The sequence below is a fragment of the Palaemon carinicauda genome, chromosome 2 (genome assembly GCF_036898095.1).
Source record: "Palaemon carinicauda isolate YSFRI2023 chromosome 2, ASM3689809v2, whole genome shotgun sequence".
NCBI classification, from domain to species: Eukaryota; Metazoa; Arthropoda; class Malacostraca; order Decapoda; family Palaemonidae; genus Palaemon; species Palaemon carinicauda.
The window spans coordinates 117,836,864-117,863,287 of NC_090726.1; the positions used below are offsets into that span (position 1 = coordinate 117,836,864).

The 26,424-nt window shown below is 39.7% G+C and overlaps 1 protein-coding gene across 1 annotated transcript in view; it reads right to left on the bottom strand.

The window, feature by feature from the left end:
• Nucleotides 1-26,424, bottom strand: part of LOC137626624 (valine--tRNA ligase-like) — a 334,847-nt gene that overhangs the window by 38,242 nt on the left and 270,181 nt on the right. The window contains 1 exon segment of the mRNA XM_068357644.1: nt 12,260-12,377. Within this exon segment, the coding sequence (XP_068213745.1) occupies nt 12,260-12,377 (118 nt within the window).

Here is a 26,424-nt window from a genome sequence, read left to right on the forward strand (position 1 = left end):
GTAACTCCGAGTAGAAGGGATCTTACCCTAGGGGTAGAGAAGTACAAATTCACTGTCCCTTTATATTGTTAATACTGTGGGGGTCAGGATGACTGATTCTCAAACAGAATATTGAAGAAATATTATTCTTTCAATATAGGAGCAGTACCAGCAGAATGCTCGCACAAGGGTACCCACGGTATGTTTAGAAATTACTACTGTATAATGGTACTGTAGTTTTCTATTTGCAGTAAGTCTATATTACAAATTACTGGCTACTGTACAATCATGTATTGTAGTTCAGAAAATAAAGACATATATTTGTGTATCCCACTCAGCCTATTTGCCGTAGCCTTCCTTACAATATTAAATTATAGAGTTTCCTGATCAGGGAGACTCAAGGATAAAGGCTCTACCCTTTAAGGGTTAGTACTGTATCACCCCTGCCTTGAGCTATTAAATACTGTAGGGTAATCCGAATACTGATTTCTAATCAGGATATTGAAGAAATTATATTCATTCAATATGGGATTGGGTTCAGCAAATGCCTGTGTATGGATATCCAAGATATATTGGAAATAACTACTAGTATAAAATATATAGTAGTTTTTTATCTGCAGTATATTCTATACTGTAGATATACTGGCTACCTGTATAACATATACTGTAGTTCAGCCGGCATGTTGCCGGCATAGCTAGGTCTTGCCAGCATATCTAGTATGCTAGCTAGAGAGAGAGAGAGATAGCATGGAGTAAAGGCTACTCCTTTACTGTGTATGTATTCAGTAATGAAGGATGTAAAAGTCTAATTTTACTGCCTTTTTTTAGAAAAAAGGTTCTAATGGAAGGGGAGAATGTACCATTCAGGCTTCCATCCAACTACAGTACTATTGCCGGCAAGGTGTCACCAATACACTGCCGGCAGGCTAACCTCCGGCAGTATCAGTACAGTCGGTGTGCTGCCATCTAAGTCAGCACTTATCGGCGCCGGCCTGGCCGGCGGTATTCCGGCAACAGAACCTGTGGATAGCAGTTCAAGGGAGAACTGAAGAACCTTGGGGACAGAAAGGTACTTCCCACTCACAGCCGCCAGTTGCCGGCAGCCATCTTGGCTGCCGACAGACATCAGTTACCGGCAGAGACCATAGTTGCCGACAGATGATGTGCCTGCCATCAGTATGCACTGCCGCCAGCCATGGTTACTGACATTCAACATGGCTGCCGACAGTTGTCATGGCTAGAGAGGGAATCTGGCCGGCACCGGCAACCTACTGGCAATGGTAAGGTTGCAAGATGCCGGCCCAATGAAAGACAATGGCTAGGCCATCAAAAGTGGACAGAGTGGTAGGGAACAGGGTCCTGTATAGCGTGTGAAAGGAACTGGCAAAATTGTCAGTCCTGCCACCTCTCAAAAGAAACTCTGTTTCAGTATTGGCAGAATCCTAGGTGACAGGAGAGTCTCAGTTCTCCACCCTAGAGATTGCCGATACAGTTAAGGGGATGGCGGCATTGCCGCCTCCTCTCAACAAGGGAGAAAACAGAGTTCCAGTGCCGTGTCATCCTAGGCAAAAGAAGAATATCACTCTTCAGCCTAGGGGACTGCGGCACAGGACTAGTCTTCTAGTCGCAAGGAGAAGATGGTATCCTACCACAACTTCAAGTGCGGCTAGGGAAGGCTAGCCTCCAATGCCGGCAGCCTAGCCGGCAGGGGAATGATGGTATCCTATAACCCATTCGCCCTGCCGACAGGTCGCCGTCATAAGACTAAATACTCTGAGATTCTGGCTAAATCCCAAAACCTGCTGGTATACCACAACCAGCGGTTTAAGGGAAGAGACAGAAAAACCCTAGGCTAGTCATGTCTGAATAAAATTCATGGCACGGCCACTAGGGTTGTAGCCTGAAGCTACACTCAGAGGGAAAAGAGATTACCCTTAAATCTCCATGGAGACGTGTAATGTTTCATATAATTCTAGGAGGTATCAGTCTCCACTTGAATTGAAAAAACAATACACGAGGGTAACCGGGGAAATGTCTGAACGTATAATAAAACGCCTAGGTTAGGTTACCTAGGCTAGACGAGATCTTGGTTACCTAAATCACCGAAACTCTAACTATATGATCGACATGGAAAAGGAAAATTATGGACATTACCAAAATCTTTACGAGTATAATTGCCTAAATAGCTAAATAATTAAAATAATTAGGTAAAGCTATTTAAAACTGGAAGTTGTTCTGCTAACTAAATAACACATGCCTAACGAACGACGGCGCCCATGGCGCCTCCAGTAACAGGCCTAGCTCTTAGGCACAATAAATTACTCTAATTTCATTGTGAAACAGGAGCTAAAATATACTCATAGTAAAGACCCGATACTCAACTTTCCATAGGTGGAAGAAGATGGAGAAAGCATAAATATAATCCTGTAAAACGATCGAAAAGTTTTATCCACGGGGAATACCACCGAGCGAAATCGCTACAGAATAAGGAATGTCCGCCATCGTGGAAATGGCGCTGTTGTCATACTCAATAGTAGTACAAGAACGGGGGTAACCTTGATACGGCTCCCCTTCTATTCTGCCACACCTCCTCGAAGCGTAAACGCTATTAGGGGTGCAGATTAATATGCGGCGTGTCAAAAAGGAAAGTAGCCACTCAACAATTATAGTGAAGAAGAATCATCAAGTGTATGTCAAGTGTTTGAGGACAGAGGAGAACGTGGAATAGGCTAGACTAATCAGTGTATGTGTAGGCAAAGAAAAAACGAGTCGTAACCAGAGATATGGATCCAATGTGGTACTGTCTGACCAGTCAAAGGAGCCAATAACACTCTAGCAATAGTATCTCAACGGGTGGTTAGTGCCCTACCAGCCAACTACCTACAAATAGTAAATCCGATATTCTGGTTTTGTGCGAATGAAACTGTGGTGGTTGTCTCATCCCTTCATGAGTGTGTCCAGCTGATGCATGAAGACAGAAAGATAAGGGCTTCAGGGTCTCTTTCTTATTCCTTCCATACTGAAGAAATAGACACACAGTATTGTCCCCCTAACAGAAAAGGTAAGGAATTCTGTTCCCAGGTTGTTGCTTTTGTATGGAAGAGCTGAAGAGGGGTTAGACTCGTGGTTGCCAGGATTCCAGATCCTGGTCTCTAACTCCTGAAACCAGGCGATGGGAATCTTCCATCCTACAAAATGACTAGCAGCACTGGTAAAGATATATTGTTGCCGGGTCGTTTCTCAAGGAATACCCCGGGCCAATGAAGACCTATTGTTCTCCAGCTTTGAATAGTCATGAAAAAAGCTGAAGCATGCCACTGCACCTGACCCATGTTCCAACTAGGACGTTGCCTGGAGGCTCGTCTTGGAAGTTACTTCCACGTAGGTAGAATCAAAAGCTGAAACGATGGTAGGCTCCTAACCATGTCTTTCCATCGATGTTCCCAGCGTCAGGGTAATAACATCAGCAACAATAAGTCAAGAAGATTCAGCTTTCATGGGTATATACATTCTCTTCTGTCTAGTGGGCGCCAGTGGCAAAATTTTGTTAAATAGCATTCTCTGAGAAAATAGCTTCTCTCAGAAACTAGAGTGTCTGTATTAGACCCGGAAGGTTCCAAGGTAGTTCTTGACCCCTGTGGGGCCCCAAATAAGCAGTCAAAGAGGACATGCTTGTCTTGACTACAGCCCTGGAAGATTCCCCGGAGATGTTAAATTGCCTGATAATGGCAAAGTCCTTTAAAATGCTTGCTTCAGCTCCCCGATTTTCTGCTTCCCCTCGAGCAAGCAGAGTCCTGAGTAGTAGGATCTATGTCTCAACTAGTCTCCCAAAATTGGTGCAAGTGAGTTGGAACAATCCGTAGGTCATACAGGCTCGACTCGTTTCATTCCTGGTTCTAATATAAAATCTGACCTGTATTCCAATGAAGTGGTGGTCATGGTTAAGGGGCTCTCCTCCTTGGCAGCCTTTGGAAGGGCCCTTTGATCTCATGCAAGCACTGGGTGACTGGACGAAGACCTGTATTGCGTAAGGGTTTGCATATTCACTCTTGAAGGACCTGTGGACAACTCTACTCTAGGTTGACAATTCATAGACTAATTACAATATTTTTGTATAATGTCTTATCAGGAATCATATAATGTTCTTGGATTGCCTTTCAAAGGTCGGGGAACTCTTCCAGCCAAGTCGACCCTCAACGCGACTGGGAGATGGCTCAAAAACATGTGGGTTCTTTTGAATAGGGAAGAACTTATGGCTAAGGGATAAGTGCGATCCAGCTCTTGTATCTTTTCCAGTGAGAGCAAGAGCCTTAGTGAGTGCTTATGAACAAGAGAATGCATGGTAGGGAGAATTTCCTTCTGCTCTTGTGAAAAACAGTGCATTTTAGCTTGTGAGGAGCACACAAACAGTAGTGTACACCTTTCCCATTAAGTGTGAATGTCCAGGTTAGTTTTGTTTCTAGTTGAGCGCTGAATATTAGCAGAGCAAAAATGAACAGAAGCTTGTGAGCACCCAGGAGAGTACTCTTCGCTAGGTGAAGGCAAAATTATAAGCTAGCTAGTGTTGCCTGAAGGGTACTGGCGAACAGATGAGCACATTTTTCTAAAAGTGTGAGTGTGTACCAGAGAGTAACAAAGAGGTGAAGGTGATTGCAATCTGGACCTCCTGTGAATAGGTTCTCGCAACATGCAAGGACTCAGAGGGGTTTGCGCGAGCAAGTCTCGACTTCATATGCAAGTTCATCTTCCAAGGGATGAAAAGCGCTTTGTGGCAATATCCTCTTCCAAAGAAAGAAAAGCACTTTATGGCAAGTTCATCTTCTGAAAAATGAAAAGCACTCTTCAGCAAGTTCTTCTGCCAAAGAATGTAAAACACTCTGGGGTAAATTCATATTATGAAGAATGAAAATCGCTTTATGGCAAGTTCATCTCCTGAAGAATAACAGGTGCTTAGTGGTGACTTCATCTTTTGAAGAATGACAGGCACTTTGTGGCATGTTCATTGTACAAAGAATGACAAGTGCTTTGTGGTGAGTTCATCTTTTGAAGAATGAAATCCCTTTATGGCAAAGTGATGGTCCAAAGCATGTTCATTGTCCAAAGAATGACAAGTGCTTTGTGGCGAGTTCATCTTTTGAATGATGAAAAGCACTTTGTGGCATGTTCTTTGTCTGAAGAATGACAGTCCTTTGAAGCGCCAATGCGTCAAGAATGATAATCTATTCCAAGAGTATTCTTTTTTAGAAGAATAGGTATGGTGAGGGGGGTGCGAGCGTGAAAATGAGCATTAAACTCAAATGACAGTTCCTCCCTTGTGTGGAGGCACCCTAGGTTGCATGAGAGGAAATGTGAAAACCATTTTATAAGTGAGCTCTTCTTTGCATGCCTGGGTGCAATCTAAAGTGAACATGCTGTGATTGAATAACTACCTTGTAAGAGAGCTCTTCCTTGAAAAAGTGTGCTTGCTTTGGGGCTCGTGTGTGAGGATGAGGCTCAATCTCAAAAGTTAGCTCTTCTTCATAAGCACAAGTATGCTCTGGGGCACATGCGTGCAAAGGTGAGAGTCCACTTCTATTACAACCCCTTCTTCAGAAGCACAAGTGCACTTTGGAATGGGCACACAAGGATAAGTGTCCACCTCAAGAGTTAACTTTTTTTCCAAAAGTCAAAGTGAGCTGTGGAGCACGTGTGTGCTCGATCAAAAAGATGAATCTTAAGTGAGTGTTTTTTATCCGAACATTAAATGCACTCTTGTGTTGCGTGCACACAATGATGAAGGTTAACATCAGAGAACTCTTCTACAGAAGTGTGTGTGCTCAGTTGCATGCACACAAGTTTTCATGTCTCAAATTCTTTTTCGTTCTTCTCGGAGAAACACCAGATATCCAGTCTCGGAAAGCGTGTGGGCAAGCTTTGTGCTCTCCACTGGTAATTATTCATCAGGAACTACTATCGTCTCCAGAGGCCGTGTAATAGTGTTTTTCCCAAATATCTAACAAACCGGCTTATGAATTTCCCTGAAACTACAGCAATGAATGTTTCAAACATTGGCCTAATTTTTGGTGGTACAATGAATTGACAGATGTGCTTAATTAACCCGTTTACTCTTAGAAAAAAAGAGGAACTTCTACCCGTCCTTCAGAGCATTTCGAAGAAGTGGTACTTAATCACGTAACTGTGACGAAGAGGTTCCCCCAACCCTCCTTCGGTGTTTACATCTATGGCTATCCTAGTACCCCCCCCCCCTTCCTTCTTGCCTTCTTACCTTCATTCCCATTGTTATTAGGCTACCGAGTAAATCCATGTTAGGAAAGACTGTGTACTGCACATATAAAATGAGCCGGAAGAGCAATAAAATGTTTTATGGTGGTAGATAATGATTAGATGGTTAACACAAATCATCAAACATAATAAAAGAGGTTTAAAACAGGGGTGTGGAATCGCACTGAGAGATATTCTACTCGGACTCCTACAAATTTTAGATTTGCGACTAAAAAATAGAATAAAATAAAAAAATAAAATAAAAACATTAGTAGAAATAGAAAACAATTTTTTTCCTTGAGAGAGTTGTACATTTGGAATGATGTTATTGGGGCAAGACTGGAGCAGGATTCAGAAATAATTTCACCGACTTCGACACCTACCTCAGAGCCCTTTTAGTACATCCAAGGTAATCATCGGCAGCAGTTGTAGTAGTAGCTCTGAACTATTTCATATAGATTCGACTTTAGTCATGGCAAATATATTGCTTTGTCCTCGCCATTGCAAAACTACAATTGCGCTGAAACTCTTCACCATTTACAACAGAGAGAACGAAAGAAACCGCCTGAAAATTAGTATAAATCGGTAAGAAAGGTATGACTTTAATAAGTACATGATATATTGCAATATACTGCTAGCCATATATATATATATATATATATATATATATATATATATATATATATATATATATATATATATATATATATATATATATATATATACACACATATATATATATATATATATATATATATATATATATATATACATATATATATATATATATATATATATATATATATATTCGTTTATTCAAATGTATTTTTTTTTTCCTACAGGCCATGTGAACGAGTTGCTGATGCTATGGGGATGACTCCGAACGCTGTCCGAGTGTTGGTGAACTGTGGAAAGAATCCTCATCCACCTGAAACATCACCTGCATCATCAAATACGTCGCCTCTGGTCTTTGACAACTTCACCGTTGGTTGCATTAGGAGACGTGCACAGCATGTTTGCTGCTAAGCGAGTTTTCACTATTGCCACTTTAGCGGAAGAACTTAAAATGCTAGATATCATTCCTGAAGAAAAATCTGAGAAGGCAGTATGGCGAATCCTCCACAGCGGGAAATGTACCTTAGGATAGAAACTTTGGACGTTGTTTGCCGCCGAGTTGATGCTCTACGATCCCTCCAGCAACATCGTGATCAAGGAAGAGAAGTAGTGTATGTCGATGAGACGTGGTTTACGACGAGAATGCAACATAGCAAGGAGTGGGTGGACACCTCTCAATCTGTCACCAGTGCCACCTACAGCCGGCAGGTGCCACCAGGAGAAGGAGAGAGGTTTGTGGTGGTAGCAGGTGGTACAGCTAAAGGTTTTGTAGAAAATTCATTTTTATGCTTCCCTGCGAAAAATAAAACCGGTGACTACCATGGAGAAATGAATTCAGAGATATTTATTCGGTGGCTAACATCACAGCTCCTGCCGTCGCTTGAGGATCCTTCGGTGCTGGTGCTAGACAACGCCCCATACCATAGCTAATTGACAGGAGATAGCCGATGCCCAACAACAGCTACAAAAAAGGAGGATTTGGTTAACTGGCTCAGGTCTCGAAAAATACAGCATCCAGCTCACGCAACACGCCCTGAGCTTCTAAAGATATGCAGGGGCAACCGGCCGAAACCAGTTTACATTGTGGATAATATAATCCGTGAATGGGGCCATGAAGTGGTTCGCTTGCCCCCTGCCCATCCTGAGCTCAATGCCATCGAGCAGGTGTGGGGCTGTATGAAACGACAGGTGCGCTCCTCGTTGCAGCGGTTTACCCGTGCTGATCTCTTTGCCAGGCTTGAAGAGGCTAGGCTTGCTGTAACAGGGGAGACGTGGGCTGGCGCTGTCAGGAGATCAAGATATTTTAAAGATGATTACTGGCTTTCAGATAATATTCAAGACAGTATAGATCCGGTTATCATCAACATTGATAGTGACGAGGAAAACGAGCTTTTCCTTGAGAGTGATGATGAGTAAAATGTATAAGTGTCCATTTCTTGTTCTTTTTTTTTCATCCCTCATAAATCTATGTTTTCCAGCAATTGGTGATAACATTATTTTGGAAAAGCAAAGCTAATGAATACTTTGATACGAGTATATCAGCTTGGCATGTAGACAATGTCAATGGATTTCTCAAAGTAAGGTTGATTGGTTCATTAATTGAAGTCTGGTATAATTCCAGTGACAAAGTCACAATGATATTTGTCACATACCTTTTAAGTAACAAAATTAGGTATTGGTACTTATAACGTAAATAAATATATAAAACTATACGTTGAAATATAATAAATCTTATGTATGTATGAACACACACACACACATACACACACACATATATATAAATACAGTGAACCCTCGTTTATCGCGGTAGATAGGTTCCAGTCCCGGCCGCGATAGGTGAAAATCCGCGAAGTAGTGACACCATATTTACCTATTTATTTAACATGTATATTCAGACTTTCAAAACCTTCCCTTGTACGTAGTACTGTTAACAAACTACCCTTTAATGTACAGAACACTTAATGCATGTACTAACGTACCCTAAACTAAAACAGGCACAAATATTAAGGGCGACTTTATATCATGCGTTTCCTAAACACGCCAAAAAGCACGATAAAAAATGGCAACCAATGTTTTGTTTACGTTTATCTCTGATTATAATGAAGAAACAAACGCATTTACACATCTGTGTATAGGTTAGTTTCTGCATCGATTATATTGATTATTCAGTACAGTATTTTGATTTGGTTATTACTAATGTTTTACTTAATTTTTCTTAGGACTTCCAAATGAAATGTTTTTCTATATGACGCCGCCTGAAACGACGGCGTCATAAAGTACGCTCAGTAAACAAACTAAGGAATTTAACGTGCATGATGAAAGTGATAAATAATGATATTACAGTAAAAGCTTTAATAAAATATGTTATTACAAATATTATTTACCGTATCTATATAAAATCATGCATCCGTAGCAAAGCAGGAAAACAATCTACGAGAGAGAGAGAGAGAGAGGGGAGAGAGAGAGAGAGAGAGAGAGAGAGAGAGAGAGAGAGAGAGAGAGAGAGAGAGAGAGAGAGTTGTTTTACATACGTAAATGTAAATTTTAAACAAAAAAAAAATAGCCCCATTTCATATAAAATAGATTACAAATATTTTACTTTATCATATTACAGTAGTCTGTATAATACTGTAAAGTTCAGTACAGTATGTTGTTGTTAAAGTCGTGGCGATGAAATTCTCACGAAACAAAAACACGACGCCATTTGAGTACAACAGCTGATTCTCTCTCTCTCTCTCTCTCTCTCTCTCTCTCTTCGTGTTATACAATACTTACATTTAGATGAAGAAACTAAAATTAGTTTTCTTAGTGTCAATTAAATACGAAACGAAATAATTAGGCCGAGTCTACATCCATTTCAATCATAGCTAAAAATACGGCATCCGATTTCATCAGCAAACCACTATTTTTTGGGAAATATCATTTTATTCTAGAAAATTGCCACTCTTTAAATAGTTAATTGCACATTAAGAAAGCGTGTACTTTTGTTTTTAAATTTCGGGTTTGTTTTAAAAATCGAGTATTGTTGACTTCTTTTTTTTTTTTACTTTTGGCTGTGATTAGATCAGCTGTCATCTAGCTGCCGCTCTTGAGTCTGTACGAATACACTAAAAAAGTATCATTTATACCATTTCTTAACTTATTCAAACCGTCTACAGTATACAGTTGATATTACATAAGCACCAATGTGTTATAACCTATCAAATTTTTTTGTTTATTACATTTAAACCCCCCCTCTCTCTCTCTCTCTCTCTCTCTCTCTCTCTCTCTCTCTCTCTCTCTCTCTCTCTCTCTCTCTCTCTCTCTCTCTGTGGGCTACTTTTCACTACCTCCCATTCCTTACCTCTCTCTATCTCTCTAACAAATGATATCTTTGTTGCTCCTCAAAGTTTCATTTATATTGAAAATCAATCACGATTCAATTTTCCTTACTTTCTCCAATCTCGCACCATCGGTCACATCGCGGTATTTTCGATATTTCTCGAAAATCCGCGATATATGTATATACATGGGTTATGAAAAAAATCCGCGAAGTGGTGAATCCCCGATGGTCGAACCGCGAAGTAGCGAGGGTTCACTGTATATATATATATATATATATATATATATATATATATATATATATATATATATATATATATGTATATATGTATATATACATATGTAGATGGCACTTGTGACAGATTGAGAGGTGTCCACCCACTCCTTGCTATATCTATATCTATATCTATATATATATATATATATATATATATATATATATATATATATATATATATATATATATATATATATATATATATATGATTTCAAAATTTATCATATGGCCGATGTCAATGCCCTTATATGAAACATCTTTTAGAAGTCTACCTTCTAAGGAATTCAAGCTACTCTCTGGTGAAACTGATATGATAAATTATATCAAACAATGCTCTCCGTCATTTTCTTCCTGGCAATTGATGTATCGAGTAACCTGTGTCATATGGAAGAATGAGTCCTACGGCTTAACCTAAAGAAAACTATATTTCTATTGCTTTACCAACACTCGCTTGAAGTGCAAAGTGTAGGGTTAGCATGGCTTCTTTCGTCTCCTGTCATAAGTCTCATTCTTGATCTTCAAAGTAAGTGATTGGGTAAGATATAAAAGGTTGGTCTTGTGTTTAGGTAAAGTCTAAAGTCACGAATCACATTACCAGGTATGCTGAACTTTTACTGACAAAGAATTTCGTATTGCTTGGGGTAGGTCACATGACAATTATCTATGGAGTTAAACAGGCGTTTAACAATTTGGGGGATGGGAGGTACAGGGGAAGAAACGTTATAACAACGTCACTGAGGGACGTCATCACTTTTGCGAATGTGTGGGTGGCTAAGACTGGCTTTAGCCTCATTTTCTTAAGTAAAAAAGTTAATGAAATGTAATTGGCAATGCACAGTATTTCCCAAAATTAAGCCATTGCATGAAGCGCTCCCTGCTTTGATATCATGGAAATCCATCAGTTATTTTAGGAGTTATTTAAAAAAAAACACTATTACACGGCCTCTGGAAACGTTAGTAGTAGTACCCTTTTCAAGCTTGTGTGAATGGGAGGCTACTAATTGAGCATAGAAGTGCTCCCATTTCTTCTTCAGCAGGTGGGCAGCAATCAGAAACTCTTTTTATAAAGGAAGCGGTTGTGATGGCCTTAGAGACAGGAAGGGGGTGCAACCATTTCTTCCCTTTTCCAGTTGTCGTCATATCCGGGGAAAACTTGACTACTGCAGGTGAGGGCCTGTTGTCAACTACACCCACAGTAGTTCAAGCCAGGTAGAGGTGTTAGGTCAGGCTGCACCGAACCTTTAAGCACAACTGAGATGCAAGACCTTGATGTCAAGATGCAGTATCAGTGAGCACAGACACCTTGCACAAAGGTGTTCCTAGCGTTTTGAGAAATCACAAGAAAGGAGAGGGACAAGGGCGTTGCCAATGTCCTGACCAACAGTGCTCATGCTCAGTCTCATATGAGACCAAGTATGGTAGTATGAGGAAGAACCCTTAAACCTCGTACCGAAAACCTTTCCCAGTAAATGTTTTAGTACCGCCCTGCTCCTCCCACAAAACCACGCTGAGGATCAGCTGAAGTATTGATAAAGACCGCGCCTTATTTCTGGTCCTGTGCTTGGTGAGTCCTTCCGTCAAACAGGTACTTTACTAATTCACCACTACAGTGCTTACAAATTAACTACATGGGACATTTTACTTAAAGCCTGTTTATCTTACTGGTAGATTTTGGAATTATTATTCAAAGACATCTAATAGAGTTTTATCCAGACTTAAAAGTTATCAAAAGATCCCCCACATGATATTGCAATACAGTTTAACTGATTTGAGTAACGTAAAAAATTATAAAATAAGTTTACTTACTTTCAACCTTAGTTTTGTGTGGGATGTCATATTTGGCTTTAGCAGACCTGACTTCACTGATAACTTTTTGACCAAATCTAAATTTCTCATCCACTTCTTCACTGTAGAATATACCATACTGGAAAAGATGAATACAAACAATTACTAGTGATTACAGTATTTTCAAAATGAATTAAAGCAAGGTGCTCAGGGGTTTAAATAAAAACTATAAAGCAGTTATTAGATGCTGAAATATAAAAAATGAATGAGAATAAAATGCAATATTATATGCATATTCATAATGTTGGTTACTAATAAATGGAAAATGTGATATCTATAATATGAATGTATCCTGTATTACTCATTGTTTGTAATAGAACAAAATACTGTGATACAAATACTTGTATGTAAGTTTCATTTCATCTTAAACTGTGATCTTTATTATAATTCCCCAGATCACTGTCATTTGGAACCAGCTTAAAAGGCCATAAACATTTAAGGAAAAATGAAAATACTTGTGAGTGAGAATTTTCAAGAGACACTGACCCTCTGTGGATGCAAACATTTAAACAGGAGAATACTGTATTTCAGTAATAGTAATAAAAAAAAAACTTGTGTCATTATTGTCATTTTATCATAGATATACTGTAGGTATTCAAATAAACACTACCATGTTTCCTTCAAGTATTAAATATGGTAAAAATGTCTAATTTAAAAATAGTTTATTGTTCTCTAACTAATACAAACCTGTAGTTATTAATATGGAGATTTTTTTGGCGAAGCTGGAAGCTAGCCATTGGACTTTTATTGTGAGGTGGCAACCCTACCTAACTACTGTAGTGGGTATGTAGGGGGTGGCTGGGGGTACCCAGCCACCTATATCTACTCACAGTCACAGCTCAGTGAGCTACGTCACCCTCTGATTGCAGGCAAGGCTTATCGGGAGAAAGGAGATGCCGGGACAATTTATATAAATAACAACAGGTTTGTATTAATTAGGGAAAAATACAAATTATTTCCAAATTTGTCATTTGGTCCTACGCTAAGAAACCTTACGTTACTTATGTAGATGACTCACCCTTAGGTGGTGGTAAGTCCGACTACTGGCTTAGTCATTGACACAGGTTTTCCTTGTACTGTACAGTGTTAGACTGAATCAGAGGAGAACCTTGCCAACCACGCTAACAAATACAAAGTGAGTATGATAGCAGCCTGAGTAACTTATGTGAATATAAGAGATAGCATATGAATGACTAAGTAAGTATATTCCAAGTTTAAATATGAATATTACACACATATACAGTAGACTCCCGGGATACGGCATCCCCAGCTTACGTTTTTTTCATGTTACAGTGTTTTTTCGTCCCCTCGTTACGACATTTTCCCCACCTTACGGCATCGAATTCCAAAATTCAAACTTGGCAGTTTTTACGTGTACGACTGTGCGAGTCACTAGCCTACCACCACGCTCATATGTCACTATTATTACAAGACATCGTAGCAATACCCTAGAAGAGATGGAACGCCTTTTGTTGATAGGGATAAAGGACAAAGAGATTGTTGGCAACGATCATTTGTGAGAAGGGCCAGCGTGATGAACAGAAAGAAAGAAATAAGTGAAGCAAAGAAAACTAAGATAGCATTAACAAGATCTTTTAAAAAAGTCCTCTCTATTTCTGTTTCTCTCTAAACATGGTATTAACATGTTCTTTAAATAAAATCTCTCTCTCTCTCTCTCTCTCTCTCTCTTGTTCTTCGCTGTTAGAGTGTTAGAGACGTCTATTATTTTTTTTTCCAAGAGAGAGAGAGAGATTAAACAAAAATGTGTTTAGAGTACATATGATTTTTAACAGCGTCAACGAGTCGAAAGACAATTAAATGTAACCAAGAAAGTAATATCAGTGAATCTGAATTCATTTATTAACTAAAACAAATATTGATACAAACACACTCGTGTGCGTATGCCCAAACACACACACACAGGAGTAGGAATTGCTACGCAGTAGGAGACAGAAGGTCGGGGAGGAGGTAGAGATTGGTGATTGCGATAACGTACCGTAACTCAGTGATGAAAATTAAAAATCAAAAGAAAAAAATAGTAAAAAATATGAAATATAAAAATAAAAAAAAAATAAACAAGCTAAGTTAGATTAAAATTTCCGTAGTGTAAGTTACGGTATGTTATCGCAGTCACCATCTCTACCTCCTCGCCGATCGTGTCTCCTCCTGCGTAGGAATTCCTACACCTGTGTGTGCGTGTGTTTGTGCATACGCACATGAGTGTATTTGTACATACTGTATATTTGTTTTAGTTAATAAAGAAATTCAGATTCGCTGATACAGTATTGCTTTTCTAGTTACATTTAATTACCTTTCAACTCGTTGACGCTGTTAAAAATCATATGTACACAACACATTTTTGTTTAATCTCTCTCTCTAGAGAGAGAGAGAGGATTTATTTAAAGAACATGTTAATGCTTTGTTTGAACAGGTTGTCTTATGGAGAGTGTTAATGACAAGTGTAAGAGTCATTTTAGAAATATGTTGAGGAATCGTCAGAAACAGGCTTCTTTGGATAGATATTTCTCCAAAAGAGAAGTGTCAGAAAGCAAAGATGATATAAGTGATTCTATTAAAAAAGCTAAAAAAGAGTAATTTTTTAAGTTCTAAAAAAAAAAATCTTAATAAAAATTTCAAAAGACAAAAATAATAAAAAAAAAGCATTTTTAATTTCAAATGTTTACAGTAGTAGTAAGAATAAAGTTATTATTAAGTGTACATAACATAATTAGCATTGATACGTTTTTATATCTACCGTCTCCTCCCCCCTCTGCCTCCACCCACTACCAGCTCAAGTCACGTCACTGTGAAGAATTTTCTTCACTCTTCTTCTTTTAATCGTATTTTTAGCTCTCTTCTACTAATACTATAGCTACCCCTTAAACGTTCTCTCCTACATTCAATTTTCTTTAACGATACATAGGGAGGACTAATCTAAACTTAAACTTGTTGACTAGCGCACGCCATGCTCGTGACGTCACAGCGTAGATACGCACAACAGAGGGCCTTAGTAGTAACCCCGGCGTATGTTGGTTCTTTCCTTAAACTACGTGGGTCGAGATTAAATTCCTAAACTGAATTTTAAATATAAATTTCAATACTACTGAACTAATACATCTTTTATTTCTCAATACCAATTAAGGTTTGTTAATTTTAAGATGTATACCCATCGCACCAGTCCATTGCTAATTAATCATTTAAAATATTAATTTTTAGCAAGCCAGAATAGGTAGGATTGTTGTATATATAAACTCCCTTAGAGCAGCAAGATTTCTCTAAGTATTTAGTACAAAATCCTGCCTCCTCTGCACTCCTTGCAACAATATATTGCCTGTCCTGAAGTCCCGATATGGCACCCCCAATGAAGTACCATGCGTATCAAGCTCTTCACCTGTCTGGAAAGGTGAAGCCAGGTGAACTGATGCCCCTCGACCTCAGTGGCGATTCTAGGACTCTGAAAGTGGGGGGGCCACTTCAGGGCCAATATAAATTTTGGGGGGGCATTTATTGTTGGTGGCTAGGTGGCACTCTGAAGACAATATTATGTCATTAATGAAATAACAAATGACAATAACACCTCATTACTTTCATAACTTGCATTTGTAAAACATATACATGTATGCCTACACAAACATTATGATAATGGAGGTTATTCGTATTACTTAAAAAAAAATATATATGTATTTCTTGCAATATATTTTTAACAAAATCGCAAAAATATGGCAAAAATATCTTCAAAACAAAAATGAATCATGAGTTATGAATGTAATGTAAATATTATGTTGATATTAAAACCCCATGCAAGCATGCATGAAGTAATGCAGTGTTGCCAACAGGGCGAGTTTCCCTTTCCTGAGGTGAAGTAGATTATAGTACGTATATTTAGTGCAGCTTAATTCTACGATTATCATGCCGGCTATCAAATTCATCAACAAAACAGTCTAAATCAATTCCCTCGGCACGTGCACTTTCAATGGACAGTAATGCGATATTACTCAATCTAGCACTGGTCATGGAATTTCTGAGAAATGTTTTCACTAATTTCATTTTTGAAAAACTTCTCTCACAAGAAGCACTGGTAACAGGAAGAGTGACAGATATTAACAATAGTTTGTACAAACAGTCAAATGCAGCCTTATAAGGACTAAGGAATGACAGGAATTGTGTAATGGATGTAGGCTGTATTGGCTCTTTCGTGAGTAATTTCTTCACCAGAGGGATCTCATATTGTAAATCATTTTGACTGACCGAGTATGCCATTGCATATGCCTTCAAGTCTTCTTCTAACAAGAATGTCTGTCCTCCAGGACAGAGAGCTGAAATACCACAGAAAATTGCATTTGACTCTTTGGAGAAACGACGGTCTAATTCACTAATTAAGCAGTCTAGGACTTCATAGAAAATCCTGATGTGTTGCACATGACATGGAACAGAAGATCCTTGACCACTTGTTTCAAACACGATAAATCCATCAAGCTTACGAGGTTTCTTTACCCGTTTTCTTGTTGTTGTTGGTGTAATGCAGCATTTCCTGCAGAGTTCATTAACCTTCTCAGAGTAATGGTCATTCAAGTCAGAGTTGCGTACATTAACTAAATGTTCATGGAGTGACGAAATTAGATTTGCTGCTTTTCCTAGGTCTGCTTGTTTATCCTGTAGCTGTGTAGACACTTTATTAACTTTTCCAAGAATATCTGTGAAAAATTGCAATAAGTAAACAAACTCTGCATCAATCTGGGCAAGCAAACCGCGAGCGGATACAGCTCGGGCACCAATGTCATCTTCAGAAATTTCCTTCAAAAGTCTCATTATGCATTGCAGACGGAGTAGAGCATTTTCACACGAAGTGGCCCGACACCACCACCTTGTGTCACTGAGATGCTGCAGTTCTCGTACTTGTTCTTTAGGCAACATTTCACGCTGTATCAAAATGAATTTCTCATGAACTACCGAGTTACTAGCAAAGATATAGAGTTCTTCAAGCAAACTAAAGAATTCAGCAGCTTCGGGTACATACTTTGCAACATTTATCAACACTAAATTGAGCCTGTGTCCATAGCAGTGTATATAATATGCAAAAGGAGCTTTATCACGAATTCGTTTCTGAACACCACTAATCCCTCCACTCATCACTGATGCCCCATCAAATCCTAATCCTACAAGAGAAGATTTGTAATCCAACCCCAGTTTATCCAAACTCTTCAAAATAATATCTGTGATAGAGGCAGCATCCAACAAGTCCATCTGAGTGAAAGAAATGAAGCACTCCTGAATACAATTTGCTATTTCATCATAAAATCTAATAACTAATGCCAACTGCTCTGCCTTACTAACATCCTTGGCTTCATCAGCTTGAACAGAAAAGTAATGACATGACCTAACTTTTTCTGCAATTTCTTCCTTCACCATACATGCAAGTGTGTCAATCATCTCATTCTGTATTGCAGAACAAGTGTATTTTTCATTTTTTGGACCACTTTCTACTCTATCAGCTATAATAGGATCACGTTTAGTAGTGAATCTGAGAATCTTACGAACATTTCCTGGATTCAGTTCATCATCACCTTCTCTATGTCCTCTCTGCGAAATGTCTTGTGTTACAGTCAACAGGATTATTTCACCTAATGTCTTTATGTAATGACGATTTTCAAGAACTTTCTTCTGGTATGCCTCACTTATACACTGAGCAATTGATGTTTTATCAGCTTTATTTCGTTGATAGTCCGCCCATGCAATACAAGAAGTTTTGTGGCACTGAGAGGAAATGTGCTTTTCGATGGCACCATCTTTTCCATGTGCTTTCTTCCATCGTCTAAAGCCACTCTTTATGAATGCTTCATCTGCATTGCCATATGTTGGTGGAGCAAAGTGCCTGCATGCAAAACAGAACATTGCATCTCGTTCTTTAGAATATTCAGCCCATTCATATTTGTCGAACCAAGCCCCCACAAAAGACCGAGCATGAGACTTTCCTTCACTATGCCTTGGATACTCTTTTAATCGTACCTGAATAGGATTCTCAGAAGCAGATTGAGAAATGTCAGCTGGTGCAGAATCTTCCTTTTTCTGTTTCTTTGTTGGATGATCATGTGAACTTGATCTTGCAGGATTGCCAATACTTTCACGATCACAGTCTCCCTCTGACTTCTTAGCAGGTTTATCAGATTCAAGGTTTACTGTCAATGGTGTATCACATTCACTGCGTTTTTTAATTACAAATTTATCCATGATTGTCTATAGTACAATAAAATTATCTGTGATAGTAAGTTCTGAAAAAAAAATAAATTAAATAAAATAATCACACGTAATTCACAATTAACACAACACACCTGTCACCACAGAAAAATGTGATAAAATTTGCGGTTTTGCCGACTACCGACTGGAAGAATAGAAGATGATGACAGCACGCACACACACACACTGTCACACACACACACACACACACACACACACACACACCCACACCCACATATATATATATATATATGTGTGTGTGTGGGTGTGTGTGTGTGTGTGTGTGTATAACATGTATACAGTATAATAAATATATGCACATATAGGCCTACACTATCACTGCCAACATTCACGAATCACAAAAATTATGATACAATTAGGCCTAGACGATTTTTATTATTATAGGAATTGTTTTCTATGTAAAAATAAAATGGGGTTAATTGTCACCGACTCACCAGCTACTTGTATTTTGGCCTATTTAGTTATTTTCTTTCAAATATGGCTAACGACAATATTTATATTTGGCTTTTGTCAGATCTGTTTGTGAAAAGGTTAACACTGGGTTGAAGGGTTAAAACTTGAGTTGGGATATAGACCTACATCATATAACAAAAAAATTAGTGTACATTGTTTGCTACTTTACACCCGCCTGTCAGATTCTTCTCATTCTTTTTCTAAGATTTCGTATAATTATTTTTTTACTCTATTTTCGTATCCGCTTCTTATGTGAAACACCCACATACTGTACATAAAGATCGAATATCTCATAGCCACTAGTCTACTCCCACTTTGTATGAGACGAAATAATGAATACCACTTATGCTCAAATGCACTTATGCACAAATAATTATGCTTTAGACACTCAATAAGACACTAATCGGGTAAAAACTGACTTGACCGGCTCACAGTCTCACAGAAACGGACTACATGTACTGATCACATCATCACATCATACATGGAAGAAACATACGCGTCTGATTCGCGTCACACAAACACAAGCGGGCGAGGAGGACGGAGGTGTAAAAAAAATTCCAATAATTTTAATCTAGCAACGTTACCATCTTTTTTTTTTTTTTTGTGATTACGTCTAGTTATTGTGATAGGATGGGATATTTGAGTGTATATATAGTATACTGTATAATTTATAAGGTATATATTTATATTATATATTATATTATATTATTATATATGCCTAAACTAAGCTTATTTAGAATTAGGATATGGAAACAAAAACTGGGGGGGCCAAGCTGGGGGCCAGCCAAAAAACTGGGGGGGCCATGGCCCCCCCTGGCCCCCCCCTAGAATCGCCACTGCTCGACCTTAGTGTCGGCCCATGCGACGAGAAGCCGCCCTGGCCTACTGACCTGCCTGGTCAGTGAACCTGTGCACCTCTGGCTCACCCCCTCTCCCAAAACGTGACTCACCAAGGAGTCCTGTGGCTGCCGGCTGGAGACAGTGAAGGAGTGGAACCTGGGAACCATATTACCACAGAAAAGGATTCTTGGGGTGGGCCAGAAAAGAGTGCAAAGTGCAACCAGGTCAACAGCCATCACGGGCATAGGACTAATCTCAAAGGAGTGCAGGTACTACATCAATGGCCATTTAGTTTTCCCCCATTTTTTCTTAGCTTAGACTAATTTTAACTTTATAGGGAACCTGGCTTTTACACTATTCGGACTGTGTGTGGTGGGATTGTGTGTAAATATTTTTCCATTATTATTTCTTGCTTGGAGACTAGCACAGTCTCTGGGTCACATGGGCCACGTGTCCGACCCCATTTTGATTTTTGATTATTGCAGACCACGTGTCTAAACCATTTTTCATTATTTCAATTTGCATTTCTTTTGATATTTTGTCTTTGTTAAGATGTCCGTTTCTTTTGATGTAAATTTGTGTAATAAATCAATATTAGGTTAATTAAACCTCTTTCGTATTTTTGCTCCCTCATTTATTTTAATGTGTGAATTGAATAGTTGATCACGGGACAAAATACCCAACATTTAAAGAGTAAACCTAAGTGAGCCTATAGGTGGTAACAGCGAGGAACTTTGCATTAATATATTTGCTTCGAAGGTAAAGATCCTTATCTTTAAATTTTAAACTACTTTACATCACTGCTCCCATTTTGGATTTTGTCTAACTACATTAACGTAAAATACCTGTCCAGCATCTCATTGGGGTAGCTGGGACGGAGTCGGAACAGAGCCTGAGAATGAGATGACTATAGACCTGACAAAGCTAGAGTAGGCCATAAATTACTTATATATTCTACGTGTGGAGTTCTCCGGCCTCTGGACAGTAAAATTTCCCCCTTTTGTATTTAAGAGTGATGGTTAGTGAATTGTGACAGTAAAGTATTAGCAGAGTGTTTGTGCCCCGAGAGTAAGTGCTCATTATCCTCCCCTGTTGAACTTTATGTAACTGTCATAAGGAGACTTTCCCGGACTAAGTTCCCACTCAGAACATAAAAAATTCTCCACACGAGACTCAGAACTAAAAAATTCTCCACAGTCACCCCAAAGGTAAATAAAATTTAATTTTTCCTTTACAGTACAGTATATAATTTTTATTTATACCTGTAATGTTTTTTAATTATATACATGTACTGTACAGTACATGTATATTATATATAAGTATACTGTAGTACAGTGCTTACTATACTATTTTGTTACATACTAATTTTCAATGTTTTTACCTGGGGTTGTGCACGCATTAGCTATTCTATTGCCCGCCATACAAAATTTTCACCATACGATACCAACTCCAGAATGGATTAATGTCGTATGGCGGGGGTCTACTGTATTGACGTTTCTCAATGCTTACCTCGCGGGAAGCATTAGGACACATACAAGTATATAACAATAATAACTATACTAGGTTACATAAGGAAATAGTTATAGTCACCTGCAGAGGTTTGAAGCTAGGTTCTAGAGGGACCCATAGCGCTGTTCCCCAAGAGAGGGGAAGATGAAGTAAGGAAAAGAACGAGAATTACTTTCATTCTTCCCAGACTTAACCTGGGTAACTAATGCCCTCAACCATCTGCTACTTGTCCAACAAGGAGCCGGAGGTATTCTTAAACCACTTGTTGTGGCAGCCACCACAGACTCATAGAGAACGCATCGAGTCTTCTGTGGGTTACGTCTTGAAGATAGTGGGGTCGGTGGAAGGTTCGTCTGACACTTCTACACACCAGCTTGTAGCACTTGCAACACAGAAAAATTGTTTGAATGCCAGGGAGGACGTACTGTTGTCCTTGACATCATGAGCTCTAGGTCTTCGAGCTGGAGGAGGATCAAGAGTTTTAGAGCACAGACTATAAACTTTGCGAATTCATGAAGAAAAATGGTGTTTATGGGTGACCCTTCTCTCTTAATTCTACCCGAAGCCAACGAATTAGGGCTGACAGCTTGGGTCAAGTTGCTGCAGGTTGTGGTTTAAGATAATATCTCAAACTCCTCACTGGGCATAGTAACAACTGATCTGAGTCATTGGTAACAGAACATACACTCTTAATCTGAAAGGGCCCGAATCTAGGGCCCAGTAGCCATGGATTTTGAGTCTTTACTATAAGCTCAGGGACAAAGCTGAGTGTCGCCTCCCCCCCATCCCCTTGTATGGGCGATGTCGTATGAGAGACCATGAAGTTCACCAACTCTCTGCTGAGGCTAAAGCGGGTAGAAGAGAACGGCATCTTCAGAGTGAGGATTACGGCCTGTTGCATGGCGTAATGGTTTGTAAGGAAGGCCTTTTAAGGATTCAAAACGCTAACCACGGTCCAAGGAGGAGGGCTTATCTCTGACTGGGGGCAAGTGATCTCATAACTCCGTATGAATAATAAAGAAAGCTCCAACGAAGAGGAAAGATCTACTCCATTCAATCTAAAGGCTAGGCTAAGGGTTGAGCAATAGCCTTTCACTGCCGAAACTGAAAGGAGAGTTTTTCCTCTTTGAAGGTATAACAAAAAACTTTTCTATTATTGGAATAGTGGGCATCGAGAGGAGAGCCCTTCCACAATACCAAATACAGAAGACTGTCCACTTTGTCTGGTATTTCCGTGAGTATCTAGACATTCTTTTCACAAATGTGTGAAAAGAAGCGTCTCTGAGAGGAGGGAGACACTGGATAGTCTACAGACGGGGATGGCCTTGTGAAAGATGTTTATTGCGTGGTTCTTTGAGTAGATCTGGTCATGGAGGTAGTTCTCTTGGGAGATCTATTATGAGTTGCAGAAGGTCCGGGGAGACCATTCTGCACGATGCCATAGCATAGCTATAAGGGTTATCAACAAGTTGTTGGATGCTCTGGTCTTTGTTGAGCATTTTTCTCATTAGATAGAACGGAGAGGAAAGGCATACACATCGATGTTGTCCATTGTTGTTGGAAGGCATCCTCTGTCATATAGTCTGAGGGTCCTGGACTGAGGAGCAGTACAACAGGAGCTTTTTATACATTACCATCCGGGTTGTCGAGTTGTTTAGTTTGCGCCCTCCGGAGCCAACGTTACTCATTCTTACTTGGATTAACTTTATATATTAGTCACATATATATATTATATATACAATCCTTGTTCTCGACCTTCCCTTCCCTCTTTTGATATGATCACGGTTACGGTCTGACTTAATTTCAATTCCTGTTACAATCAAATAGATCTGTTATTTTGATATTGATATATTTAAGCACCTCCGGACCCCCCGGGACCCGAACCTGCTTACATTCAATATACTTTTATGGCTATATATAAAAGATTTTTATCATGATATTGACATATATATACGTAGATATTTAAGCTCCGGGGCCCTCCGGGCCCCTAATTTGCTTTCATTCAAGATACTCATGTATCTTTTGTCTTACAGACTGTACGTACAGTGAACCCTCGCTACTTCGCGGTTCGACAATCGCGGGGATTCACCACTTCGCGGGGGTTTTCCCATAACCCATATACAGTATATATACATATCGCGGATTTTCCGGAAAATTCGAAAATACCGCGAAATCTGAAAGACAACCAAATACGATATTTTGTTACTGTAATTCCATTAATACTGTAATTAGTAATATCTGCTCTTACTGATTGTTCATTGCATTACATATGATATATAATTCAGCACAGAAAGAAATAAAACACGAAAAGAGAATGTGATCATACGATAATTCAGTACGTAGTAAAATTAAATCGAACATGAAACGCAAATCAGATGCAGTCATACCATATTAGAATGGTGTGTGTCTGTAAGTGAATGTGCTTCTTTTCCATGAATCTTTTGTATGTATACGTACGTAGTACAGTACTGCATCCAATAATATTCTTTGTTGCAAAAATCACATTTCGAATAAGCGTACGAGAGAGAGAGAGAGAGAGAGAGGAGAGAGAGGAGAGGAGAGAGGAGAGAGAGAGAGGAGAGGCGGTAAAATAGCGTACGTAAATTTTTATTATTATTGTTATTATTATTATTATTGTGTTGTTGTTAATAAAATTATTATTGTTATTATTATTATCATTATTATTATTATTATTACTGTACAGTATTATTATCATTATTTATTATTATTACGGTATTGTACTTAATCTACGTACGTTCAGTATGCGCGGGGCATCTTCTATGAGTAACCAACGCATCATAGTACTGTAAGACGGGTTGTGATTGGTTCAAGCGCTGATAGATGACGAATCAGAACTCAAGTTTGTTATCTAGCCTGTGATTGGTGTTTTGCCGCATCTTCTACCCGCGAGCATCAAAGTTTCTCGCGGGGCTGGATCGTTCACTTTCTCTTTCCGCGTATCGCTGAGTAGACGTTCTTAAGTTTGTGAAGTTTAATCTGTGCTGTGTGCGACTGTTTTAAGTTGAACTTTTTGTTGAACTTTCTGTTAAATCCTACTGTACAATGCTCCCAAGCGTCTGCTTCTAGTAAGGCTGGTAGTGAGCCTAACGCCACCGAAGGATGATGACGATAGCTGAGAAGGTTACGCTTCTCGACATGTTAAAGATGGTAGAAGTTACGCGGCCGCCGGCCGCCATTTTGGCATCAACGAATCCACCGTTCGCTATATCAAAAAGGACGAGGCGAACATTAGAAAGACGGCTGCAATCACCTTTAGCAGATCAGCGAAGCGAGTCATTACAACGCGTAATAAAATGATCGTACGCATGGAAGGTGCTTTAGCTGTGTGGATTGCCGACTGCCGGAAGAAGAACATAGCCTTGATACGAACACCATCCAAACAAAGGCTTTGAGTTTATATGAGAATTTTGCTGCAAAGGAACCTAAAGACGACGACGGCAACCATCGCTGAAGATGATGATGATGCAGATGATCCTCAACCAGGTACTTCCACTGATTCCCAGCCTCAGAAACAACGTTTTTCCGCAAGCAAAGGATGGTTTGCGAAGTTTCAGAAACGCTTCGCCCTGAAAAGCGTTTCCCTGCATGGGGAGTCTGCTTCCGCTGACACTGCCGCTGCTGAAACTTACGTGAACCAGACGTTCAAGAATATTATCGCCGAAGGTGGATACAAGCCGGAACAAGTCTTTAATATGGATGAGACTGGCTTGTTTTGGAAGAGAATGCCGTCGCGAACTTTCCTGTTCAAAGAGGAAGCCAAAGCCTCTGGCTTTGAGGCATTCAAGGATCGCGTTACCCTCGTGATGTGTGGCAATGCTGCTGGATTTTTGTTAAAGCCGGGGCTTATTTATAAGTCGAAAAATCCTCGCGCTTTGAAAAATAAAAATAAGAATCTCCTTCCCGTGTACTGGATGCATAATCAAAAAGCATGGATTACGAAGATGCTGACCTCCAACTGGTTCCACCAGTGTTTCATCCCGCAAGTCCATGAATATCTCTTAGAGAAGGGCTTGCCATTCAAGATCCTTCTCCTTATGGATAACGCTGGTGGACACGCAACTGACCTGTCGCGTGAGGGCGTTCAGGTTGAGTTCCTGCCACCCAACACCACGTCATTAATTCAACCGATGGACCAGGGGGTTATCAGGGCGTTCAAGGCCCTCTACACGAAGAATACCTTGGCGGACCTCGTTGCGTGTGTGGATGCTGCCCAAGATGACGAGGATGAAGATTTCAACTTGAAGGCGTACTGGCGGCAGTACACCATAGCCACGTGCCTGCAGAATATTCAGAAGGCACTTCAAGAGATGAAACCTGCAACCGTGAATGCGAGCTGGAAGAAGCTGTGGCCCGATATTGTTTACGACGACAAGGGATTTACTCCGTCGGAAATCCAACACTCTGCAATACGGAAATCTGTGCAGTTGGCTGCCATAATTGGAGGTGACGGGTTTGGCGACATGACGACTGAAGACGTCGACGAGTTGTTGGACTGCCATTCCCAGCCCCTAACTGACGCAGACCTCGAAGACCTGACGAAATCGGCAAGTGAGGAAGAGAGTGATACCCAGGAAGAGACCCAAGAAAATGTCGAAGAAACGGGCTTAACATTAGAACGGCTTGCCAAGTTCTGCAACCATATCAAGGAGGCGAAAGAAATGTTACAAGAGTGGGACGAGGATATGGTTCGCTCGATGCAATTCTCCAACAAGGTCGATGACATCATGACTCCCTACAGGATGCTCTTGGATCGAAAAAAGAAGCAGCGGCAACAACTTCCGATCACAATGTTCTTCCAGCCTCGCAAAAAAGAGCCAGTTCCTCCTGCTAGTACGCCTTCGGAAGAAATTGAAGAAGTTTCCCAGGAAGAAGTTGAAGAGGTGTCCCAGGAAAAGACACCTCCGTCTGAAGAGACGTAAAATACTATCATTGACTGCACAGTAGAACACATCATCAGCTTCATCATCATCATTTCTACTGTGCAGCAAATTCATCGCCATCACCATTCAAGTTTTTCTTCAACTTCTTTCGTGGTGAGTACAGTAACA